Source organism: Physella acuta, unplaced genomic scaffold, assembly GCF_028476545.2.
Source record: "Physella acuta isolate Inbredline_101_S28 unplaced genomic scaffold, ASM2847654v3 ptg000816l, whole genome shotgun sequence".
Lineage (NCBI taxonomy): Eukaryota > Metazoa > Mollusca > Gastropoda > Physidae > Physella > Physella acuta.
In genome coordinates, this window is record NW_026732334.1 from 222501 (window position 1) to 234380 (window position 11880).

Here is an 11880-nt window from a genome sequence, read left to right on the forward strand (position 1 = left end):
TTTTATCCCATAGAATCCCGTCTTACACCCTGTGAAGTGTGCAAAAGGTAATAACATATGTTTTTACTACCTCTCTCTCCTTCCTTATCTCTCTCAAGATATATATATATATATATAAATATATATATATATATATATATATATATATATATATATATATATATATATATATATATATATATATATATATATATATATATATATATATTGAGAGTATCATTCTACCGCAAGTGTTGGAATCAATGTTCACAAACTGTGATTGTCCTGTAAAGTTAGACATAATGTTTTCGTCAATCGCATATAATATATTCCAGAGAATGGAGTTTACAACTAGCTGTCTTGGAAAATATTTTGTTAGATAAGCCAAAATAAAAAAGGTATTGGCCTACATGCTTAATGAACTAATCAAAAAGTGCCTTTACGGGAAATTTCCAAAAATTTAAATAAAAATAAATCGTTGTGATACTGAAGAACCGCTAAACATTTCTTTCTATATAATCGAAATCAACACTGAAAATAATAAAATTTAGCTTGTATATGATTGGTGAATTGAAATACTTACACAATTACTGAAGACACTAAAATGGTTTTTACGGTTTTGCTTACTTATTTAAAAATACATTTTTAAAAGACAAACGCAAATACAAAAAAAAAAATAGCTAAATAAGAAAAGAAAAAAAAGCTCCTTATGTTTTGTTTGACCATTATTCGTTTTTTAATTTTCTACATTTTATAGAATTTATTTAAAACTCTAAAAAGAAGAACAAAAATTAAAATGTCTAAGAAATATTTCTACATTTTATAGGATCTATTTAAAACTTGAAATAAAAAAATAAAATAATAATGTCTAACAAATATTTTGAGTGAGTACCTTGATCAGACATTGATGTTTGGCATCTGTTGCAATAATTATTCGAGAAGCAAGCTTTCCCGACATCATAAGAACATACGAACAGACATCCGAAACAGCTACCTGTAATTAACATGCATTTGAACGTCGTTGACAACTGCCCTTTAATTGCTGTCTAAAAAAAACTTTCAGTTTAAACAAAAAGACAAAACGGAACATGTACGGGCAAATGTCTATTTGGGCATTTATCGCATTCGGATGAGTGTCTTTCGGTAATTTATTGTAGATCCAGTAGGACTTACTAACCTACCTTCATTACACTGGTTATAGTTTTTTTAGGCTTTATGTAGTACACAGAACAGTGAGCTACCTACATCCATTTACTTGAATATAGTTTTTAAGGCCCTAGATACAGTAGACAGTACACAGAACAGTGTGCTACCTACTTTCATAACATTTCTTCTTCTTCTTTAGTGTGGAAAGGATCCCCCTCCAACACAATTAAGTATACGTGTCCATTGGTTATGCGCATTGAGGCCATCATTGACTCCGATATCAGCCTGCTTTTCTTTTTGGATTTGCTTCCATAGCATTTGTTCAACCAAGAACAAACTACAGCAGTTGTTTGATTTTGGAGTTGTCTATCATAGAAGAGTGGCTGTCCCCAGCTAACGAGCCTCATCTGCCCAAGGGTTCGAACTCGAGACTTTTCGGTTTGGCAACCTTGAACTTTACCGACTCGACCACGCCGACCTACATGGGATATGGTTTTTTAAGCCCTAGATAGTACACAGAGACGCGAGTTACCGACCTTCATTACATCGGATATCGTTTTTTGGCTGTGGTGACGATGTGTATCTACAGTCGGTTATTAATACAACTGGACGTAGCATTGTTTTCTATTTAGTTAGTAGGTTTACGTCAAGGTCTCACCCCCCCCCCCCCTGCACAAATAGTGTCACCCGGTCCGGTCCGCACCCCCCTCCAGCCCCCGCCTCGCAACGCCCCTGATTTTTGAGCTATATATATAATAGAAAGTACACAGAACAGCGAGCTACCTACCTTCATTAAATCAAATATAGATTTTTGGGCCCTATATATAGTAGATAGTACACAGAACGGCGAGCTACCTACCTTCATTACATCGGATATAGATTTTTGGGCCCTATATATAGTAGATAGTACACAGAACAGCGAGCTACTTACCTTCATTACATCGGATATAGATTTTTGTGCCCTATATATAGTAGATAGTACACAGAACAGCGAGCTACCTACCTTCATTACATCGGATATAGATTTTTGGCCCTATATATTGTAGATAGTACACAGAACAGCGAGCTACCTACCTTCATTACATCGGATATAGATTTTTGGCCCTATATATTGTAGATAGTACACAGAACAGCGAGCTACCTACCTTCATTACATCGGATATAGATTTTTGGGCCCTATATATAGTAGATAGTACACAGAACAGCGAGCTACCTATCTTCATTACATCGGATATAGATTTTTGGGCCCTATATATAGTAGATAGTACACAGAACAGCGAGCTACCTATCTTCATTACATCGGATATAGATTTTTGTGCCCTATATATAGTAGATAGTACACAGAACAGCGAGCTACCTACCTTCATTACATCGGATATAGATTTTTGGGCCCTATATATAGTAGATAGTACACAGAACAGCGAGCTACCTACCTTCATTACATCGGATATAGATTTTTGTGCCCTATATATTGTAGATAGTACACAGAACAGCGAGCTACTTACCTTCATTACATGGGACATAGTTTTTAGGGCACCTGACCGTACAAGGCCCGGGGTTGGTGAAGCATTCAGTGTTGCTGCTGTTACATGGACAAGCTATCTCACAATCTAACCCGAATTTACTCGTTTCACAAAAGTTCTCTTTAACGAAAAAACACATGGCAATAGCAATGATTATTGATGCATTAATTAACACTTCCACATAGTATCTTTTTTTTCCCGTCATAAATTAGGCTTCCAAAATTCTGCCTCATCTGTTTGCGACTATTCTACTCGTATTAAGTTTCAAAACAATGTAATGTGACTTTTATATTATGTTGTCAGCAGCTAAATGTCTAGGCAATAGGAATTTAGAGTAAGCATTAATAAAAATATGTAAAAGTGGGTGTCAGTTAATATGTCCAAGAAATTTTAAATAATTTCATTCACATTTTGAGCGAAACGGTGTTAATGTTTTTACCATCTAATAACATAGGCCTACGTACCTAGATAGTGCATATTCTTACAGAAATAAAAGATTTTGTATCTCTCCACCCACACGTCAACCTCCCACCCAGCCCTCAGGAAACTGGATGTGAACGTGTACAAACTACTGAATGGGATGGAGTAGGTCAGCCGACTTGAAGGGCCTCCTCTTTCGTCCAGTCTTGACATTTGAAATCGTATTACGTCTTTCAAATTGTCTGGTGGAATCGTAAGACGAATTTAGTGATGAAGCTTACATAACAATTCCAGCAGAGTTTCTACCAGGCATCTCTTCGGTGGGGCGAAGCCCCCCCCCCCCCCCCCCCCGAAATTTTTTTTAACGCCCCCCCCCCCCCCCCCCCCGAACGAAATGAAATTTATATAATTTATATAGAAAATATATACTTTTAACAGTGTCCGCCCCCCCCCCCCCCGGAGAAAAAAGTCTGGAAGAAACACTGAATTCCAGTAAAACAAAGAATTTGACTACTCGTTTAATCTTATTCCGTGTATTTGGTTTGTTTGTTTTAATTTTTGTGTTGTTTTTTTCTTCATCCCCTATATTTTAAAAACTCTCTGCCCTTATCGTTGGGGCCTCATTGAGTACTTACTTTAACTCGAGTAGCCTACTACATTATTTGTAATATTATTTGCTATTTTATCTTGGGACTTAACTATCAACCAAAAATTAGCAGATTTTTCCAAAATTATTATATTTTAAAGATCTAAAAAATAATATGATTGAGTCTGGCAAATACAAAGATGACAATACATATTGATAGGTGAGATCACCGTCGTAGTTTGTTATTCACATTTTCAACTGGGTTCAAATAGAGACCATTAAGAATTAGTTCGTAATTGTTTTAAATGGTTAGCATGTCAGTAAGGTTTGGGCTAAGACGATTGAGTTATGGGGTGTGGCCTCAGGCTTGTGAACTGAGGAAGTGGAGCCTAATGCCTGTGACCTAGGGAAGTGGAGCCTGACTGTGACCTAGGGATGTGGAGCCTAATGCCTGTGACCTAGGGATGTGGAGCCTAATGCCTGTGACCTAGGGAAGTGGAGCCTAATGCCTGTGACCTAGGGAAGTGGAGCCTGACTGTGACCTAGGGAAGTGGAGCTTGCCTTTGACCTAGGGATGTGGAGCCTAATGCCTGTGACCTAGGGAAGTGGAGCCTAATGCCTGTGATCTAGGGAAGTGGAGCCTAATGCCTGTGACCTAGGGAAGTGGAGCCTAATGCCTGTGATCTAGGGAAGTGGAGCCTAATGCCTGTGACCTAGGGAAGTGGAGCCTAATGCCTGTGACCTAGGGATGTGGAGCCTAATGCCTGTGACCTAGGGAAGTGGAGCCTAATGCCTGTGACCTAGGGAAGTGGAGCTTGCCTGTGACCTAGGGAAGCGGAGCCTAATGCCTGTGACCTAGGGAAGATGAGCCTAATGCCTGTGACCTAGGGAAGTGGAGCTTGCCTGTGACCTAGGGATGTGGAGCCTAATGCCTGTGACCTAGGGAAGTGGAGCTTGCCTGTGACCTAGGGATGTGGAGCCTAATGCCTGTGACCTAGGGATGTGGAGCCTAATGCCTGTGACCTAGGGATGTGGAGCCTAATGCCTGTGACCTAGGGATGTGGAGCCTAATGCCTGTGACCTAGGGAAGTGGAGCCTAATGCTCTTGACCTAGGGATGTGGAGCCTAATGCCTGTGACATAATGAAGTGGAGCTTGCCTGTGACCTAGGGATGTGGAGCCTAATGCCTGTGACCTAGGGAAGTGGAGCCTAATGCCTGTGACCTAGGGATGTGGAGCCTAATGCCTGTGACCTAATGAAGTGGAGCTTGCCTGTGACCTAGGGATGTGTAGCCTAATGCCTGTGACCTAGGGATGTGGAGCCTAATGCCTGTGACCTAGGGAAGTGGAGCCTAATGCCTGTGACCTAGGGATGTGGAGCCTAATGCCTGTGACCTAATGAAGTGGAGCTTGCCTGTGACCTAGGGATGTGGAGCCTAATGCCTGTGGCCTAGGGAAGTGGAGCCTAATGCCTGTGACCTAGGGATGTGGAGCCTAATGCCTGTGACCTAGGGAAGTGGAGCCTAATGCCTGTGACCTAGGGATGTGGAGCCTAATGCCTGTGACCTAATGAAGTGGAGCTTGCCTGTGACCTAGGGATGTGGAGCCTAATGCCTGTGACCTAGGGAGGCGGGGGATAATTTGTGTAACCTATGGAGGTTAGGCCTAATTCGTGTGACTTGTAGAGTTGCGGCCTGATATTCTTGATCTAGAGAGGTGTGGCCTAATGCCTGTAATCAATGGAGGGAAAGTTTTGGAAATTCAAATAGGAAAAAAAATGAACATTTAGTATCGTCTATGGTAGAGACGTAGGGTGCAATTAGTGTCGGCAGTCGGTGACATCATTTGTAGAACTGAAAGACTCTATAAATTACTTTCAAGACAATGGTTTCTACTGTTAAAATGTCAAAATATCGAGGGAAATGAGTGACATTAAATGGAACATGCTAGATTGTAGGAGGGAGTGCGGTGATACCATCAGTTACCGCAGCGGGTGACACCATCAATTTTAGTAACGAGTGACACCATTTATTACCGTCGAGGTGGACACCGTGAACAGTATCAACAGTACCAACACTACCATCCCAATGAAAGCTGCTCACCTTGATGCTGGTAGATGAGATGGCTGAAGAGATAACTCTGGTTGGTCAGCTGGTAGGTCCCGGACATAGAGAACCAACACTGGGAGCTGGGGTCAGCGAGATGGGAAGGGTTGGGAAACTGCACGATATGCTGCATCACTGCAATGTTCTGCGCTACAGGCACAGTAGGTAAAGTAACGTTTCTCATTGGGTTAACACCATGTGAATAACATATTTTTATGAGTATGATCGAATTTTCTTACCATAATCATGCTTGCCATTATCAGGGCTTTAAAGCAAATAAATTACATGTAATTATTGCGACTATCAGATAAATAAAAGCAGTTTTTAATGATTATCAGTGATTTATACAAAATAACTTTCAATAATGTATGCAAGATGACATACAACACTTTTAGCATTTTATTGTTAAATGAACAATATTCTAAATTTTTAAATGGCTATATGTCGTAAGGTCAATTTTAAAAATAATTTTTACATATTTTGTTAGTAATTAAATTAATTCGTTTTTCAGCAATATGTTTTTGTTAATAAAAAAACAAATTACGTCTTAAACATAAAATAACGTATTAAATAAAATCTGACCTCCAGCGATGTATATTTTACAAAGTGTAGCGTTGTTTTTATCCCGTAAATTGATGGTAGTGTTGATGGCAGTATAGGGGCTGGTGCACATAAAATTAAAGTCCCTGGCCGCTACACTCAAGTCTGGCAGGTCCTGGCATATACTTGTTGTGTCCTTACCGGTAAAGGCTATGTACAAGTTTTCTTGTTCCGCATCTGGGGTAGGAGGGGGGGGGGGGAACAAAAAAACTAAAACTAAACCAAAATCAATTTGAAACAACTGATTAGAGTAATTAATAAGTATTTGTCCATACAATACGCAGTTAATAAGTTCTTTAACATTTAAACTCTCTCTCCATCTCTCTTTCTTTCTTTCTCTCTCTCTCTCTCTCTGGTGATGTGATGTGTACGAAAGTTCTTTTACATTTAAACTCTCTCCATCTCTCTTTCTTTCTTTCTCTCTCTCTCTCTCTCTCTCTCTCTCTCTCTCTCTCTCTCTCTGGTGATGTGATATGTACGAAAGGTGTGTAAGTGGGACGGATCTCAGCGTGTGTGGGTATATATATACGATAGTATTTCGCGAGGCTGGGTTAGTTGACGTGTATGTTGTACGGAGCATACGAGGGTAACAAGGGAAGCGACTGGTCGAGCGACAGCGGGCATGTTGACGTGTATGTTGTTGTAGGAGTTAATTGGGGTAACTAGCGGAGGTGTGGCTTCAGCTGTTGACCTTGGCCCCATTGTCCCCCAATCAAGCTTTAAAACTTACCTTTACTAATCGGGAATTTCACCCAAGTGTTCGTTAATTTATTCACAGCTAGTGTGACAAAGCCTCTGGAACATTCTAGAAGATCTGAGGGCTCTGGGTAGTCTACGTGGGCCCTTGGGTAAATATCCGCCGCTAAAAATTATTATTCAAACTACAGTTATGTATGCAAATTGTTGTCATGAGAACTTATAATATAAAATTTATAGTTTTTATAATAATCTTGTTACGATGACAATTTGAGAATATATAAAACTTATCTCTTCTTAACATCTCTAAAGAACATGTTATTTTTTTTAAATAAAAAAGTGTAAGACTTATAAGCAAGATAAAAATGGAAATATTTTTTTTACCGAACTGACAAGCATGACCAAAGCGTTTGGGGGCGCACCCTGCTTCACAACGCCCCATGGGGTCACAGTCGCCGTTCCCTCTACACTGGCACTTGTGCTGGCATTTTTGCCCGAACAAGCCTGGGGGGCAGTCTGTTAGGACACAGACATCACAGTATGAGCTTGTGTATTGTTAGGGTTTATAGACATCACAGTATGAGCATGTGTATTGTTAGGGTTTATAGACATCACAGTATCAGCTTGTGTATTGTTAGGGTTTACATATATCACAGTATGAGCATGTGTATTGTTAGGGTTTACAGACATCAGGGGTATGAGCTTGTGTATTGTTAGGGTTTACAGACATCAGGGTATGAGCTTGTGTATTGTGTTGGTTTGTGTTGGTGCTAAACTTTCTGAACCGTCAACTTAAGTGTAAAAACTATAAACCCATCAACTAACTGCTACTACTCTGTCAAGACACAGACATCAGGTTTTTGTATTGTTACTATTGAGTTCACAAATTATCTTATCAATAGGCCCAATACAAATACTATTATGTTTGGATTGCTGTGTCAATAAGCTAAATAGCTTAAAAAACTGTGCAATATATGACTAAAACAAAGTTCGTTCTCAGGAGCAAAAGTAAGTAAAACAATTTACAGCAGTGCATGCCATAACGAGGAATATTTTTCACTCACCTGTAGAATGTGACAGTACACACCACATCAAGATGACGACAACCTTAACAAAGCCTGATGACATTCTGTGTTCCATGTTCTCAGTATTAAACCGTCGTTCTTACGTGCATTTAATTGAAAAATGTCTCTAAACAAAATTTTGAATTATATAAACCAATTTTTGTATCGCTATTACTCTATAATCATTTTTATAATTTACAGATCGTTTTTGTTTAGAATTCAATTTTTAAAACGCAATATTTTGATAAATAGTGTGAGAAGTATTTTTCTTATTTTATTATTTTATTTCTTTGTAAAATTTGGATATTTCATTGCTGAATATAATAATATTTTATCACATTATTTCCGATTTTATCCATTCTAGATTATAGTTAAACTAAGAGTTTAGAGTAGAAACTAGACATCTGTATACCAATATGTTAATTAATTACTAAATACAGATCTAGATCTAAAACTAGTAGATCCTTATTCATGATCGATTATCAATTAACACTAACATTCATGCACTAACAATTCTATTCGCTAAAATATGTGTTCAATACTGAAATCAACAAGTTAATAACAACAAAAACAAAATAGACTAACGTGCATCAAAATGAATGAGACTTCAGTAGCAATATGCCTTGAAAGTAAGGAAGTCGTAATGTAAATTCTTGTTTTTGATCGGTCCATGTTTTTAACTTCATAACGTCATACAAGTGATGCTATTTGATTTTGAGGCTATTTTGTTATTATGAATAAAAACTATTTGATTAGTGTTCAACATTGCATTTACAATGACATTGATTATATTCGACGAAACACATTAAAATAACTAATATTTCTATTATTACTCTGAACAAGGTCGAAGTAAATATATAGTTTTCTATCGAACTCTTCAAATAAAGCTCAGATTATGATCTAACTGTAGCTTCGTTACATTAAAACTAAACTGGATTTAACAAAAAATAAAGGGATAACTGTTGCGTCCCTTACATTTAGCGTCCCCTGATTGTGTGTGTTGTGTGCTCGAACGACATGTACCCTCCGTTTGTATATAGTTGTAGCCCTTGGTTGAGGGTGTTTACGTAAAGCGAGAGGTGTTCACGTGAGGGTTGTCAGTTGACGGGTGACAGAGCGTGTGCTAGGGTGTGTGGCAGTTGGTTGGCGTGTTGTTTTAGAGGAAGACGTGGACGAGAGTGCTATGCATTGCATATCGTAATGTGTTATCACGTCTGTTGTATCGTGCGCCATACGCTGTATTGTCCAGCATATGCCTAGACAGAAGAGCCCAACAATAAATAATACATTTACTTCTGGTTTCACTAAAAGCCAAGTATAACTGTAACCATATAAACCATATACCTACACATATTTTACGATTGCGACCAATTTAGCAAATTTTTTTTTAATATTACGATATATAAAAAAAAAACAAATTTATAAATAACCGATCCTTTGATTTACACTGGAAAAACGTTCCTTCCGTTTAATATAAGCTTGAAAAAAAATCACGGTATAAAAGACACTTTTTGTGTCAAACCATTGACAAAGGCATTCGTCAACCTTTTAGTAGAGATCGAAAATAATTTTTGTAGCACTTTATATCTGCTGTTTTTCCCCACCTTTGTGTTTCTACCACATTGGCTGTGATTCGAGGGCTACCTGTATCCCGTTTGTACATGTTGTAAATGTGCACCTAGCCGTGCAGACTTGTGATATTGGGATTCTTACGTTTTTTTCGCAACAGAAGAAATAGTTTGGGTCACTATAAATATAAACTGTGTAAAACTATTAATTAAAAGATGTGTTAGTATCTTTTAAATATCAGAACGATTTTTTTAAAGACTTTCAAGACGCTAGATATATGTTTAGAAAATAGATGGAAATTATTTAATCTAAAGATCGAAACCGGTGTAAATTTACACAAGTTACTTTACCTTTAATGCTGCGTTCCGAGTTATCAAGATGCAGGCAAAGCGAGATAACCTAATTAATCAAATTTTGATTTTTTTAAAAAAGTGAGTTGTTTCCCTTCAATAATATAAGATAAGTACGCGTAGAACAAACTCAAATTTTGACTTTTTGTTGCCGTTCTTTTTGTTTTTGCTTCCACTTTTATTATAAAGGTAATGGCGGGTTAAAAAATAATTAAGGTTACAATATTGACTGTGAAAAATATCTCATATAAAATATAAAGTAATGAATATTTACATCATGCTAGATGACACCGTGTTGCATAATGAATTAGCTTCTATCGGCGACGTTGATATATCATTTTTGGTTAGATTAAATTTTGGTTATGTTTTTTCTTATTATGTTCTATTCTGTTTTAATACACTTTTTTACAACCCAACTTACTTCTTTTTTACATCCGACTGGGTCGAAACTAGAGAACGAAGTCTGTACAACACGACCGAACTTGACACATAGACCAAGAAATTGATGACAAAGCTTTGTGACATAAACCTTGACACAATAAAGAAGTTTTTTTTTCTTTTAAATATCGCTATAACGCACTAGAGGATCTAAACTTTTTGCGATTTTGTACACACTGTCCGTGCTTTCTGCTCGTGCGCATGTGATTTTGTCAAGTTATTTTTATTGTCTTTTAATAGTAGTCTATACACATCTAAAAAATGAAATTTTAAAAACATTTTATATATTTTGTTTACGAACACAATAATCATATTTTTGTAAGTATAATAAAGCCTCTACTATTTAAAAACTCTATAGAAGTGTGAGAAGCTAAATTAATTTTTTGAAATAGATAACTTGGTGTTACAAACGATTCTTCTTCGTTGTTAATTTTAGTTGGAAAGGATCCCCAACCAACACAATAGCGGATACGTGTCAACTGGTTATGCGCCATTGAGGCCATTGACTCCGATTTCAACCTGCTTTTCTTTATTTACAAGGCAGCAGATGTTGGATTTTGGAGTTGTCTCTCATAGCAGAATGGCTGTCCCCAGCTAATCTGCCCGAGGGTACGAACTCGAGACTTTTCGGTTTGACAAACTTGAGCTTTACCGACTCGACCACGCCGACGCCCGACAAACAATTAAATACATGCGATTTACCGACGAATATAGAATACTAATATATAACTAAATCGGTACTCAAAAGCGACTGAACAACTGTACTACATTTTAAGATCTATGCACGCATTGAGAAAAAAATAATACACCGTAACAAAGAAATAGTATATGGTAGTATAGATATACGCCCTAATATTTATTGTGAAAAACCCTAATATTCGTTATAACAAACCATAATATTTATTGTCACAAACCCTTATATTCACTGTGACAAACCCTTATATTCACTGTGACAAACTTATATTAACTGTGACAAACCCTTATATTTACTGTGACAAACCCTTACATTAACTGTGACAAACTTATATTCACTGTGACAAACTTATATTAACTGTGACAAACTTATATTAACTGTGACAAACCCTTACATTAACTGTGACAAACTTATATTCACTGTGACAAACTTATATTAACTGTGACAAACTTATATTAACTGTGACAAACCCTTACATTAACTGTGACAAACCCTTATATTTACTGTGACAAACCCTTACATTAACTGTGACAAACTTATATTCACTGTGACAAACTTATATTAACTGTGACAAACTTATATTAACTGTGACAAACCCTTACATTAACTGTGACAAACCCTTATATTTACTGTGACAAACCCTTATATTCACTGTGACAAACTTATATTCACTGTGACAAACTTATATTAACTGTGACAAACTTATATTAA

General features: G+C 37.2%; 1 protein-coding gene across 1 annotated transcript in view; it reads right to left on the reverse strand.

Moving 5' to 3' along the window:
* Window positions 1-5942, reverse strand: part of LOC131951606 (receptor-type tyrosine-protein phosphatase T-like) — a 21034-nt gene extending 15092 nt beyond the window's left edge. The window contains exons 1-3 of the mRNA XM_059313937.1: window positions 5756-5942; window positions 3113-3310; window positions 2631-2768 (exon numbers count right to left, since the gene is read on the reverse strand). Of these exons, the coding sequence (XP_059169920.1) occupies window positions 2631-2768; window positions 3113-3310; window positions 5756-5942 (523 nt within the window). The remainder of the gene's footprint in view (window positions 1-2630; window positions 2769-3112; window positions 3311-5755) is intronic.
* Window positions 5943-11880: the final 5938 nt, after the last annotated feature.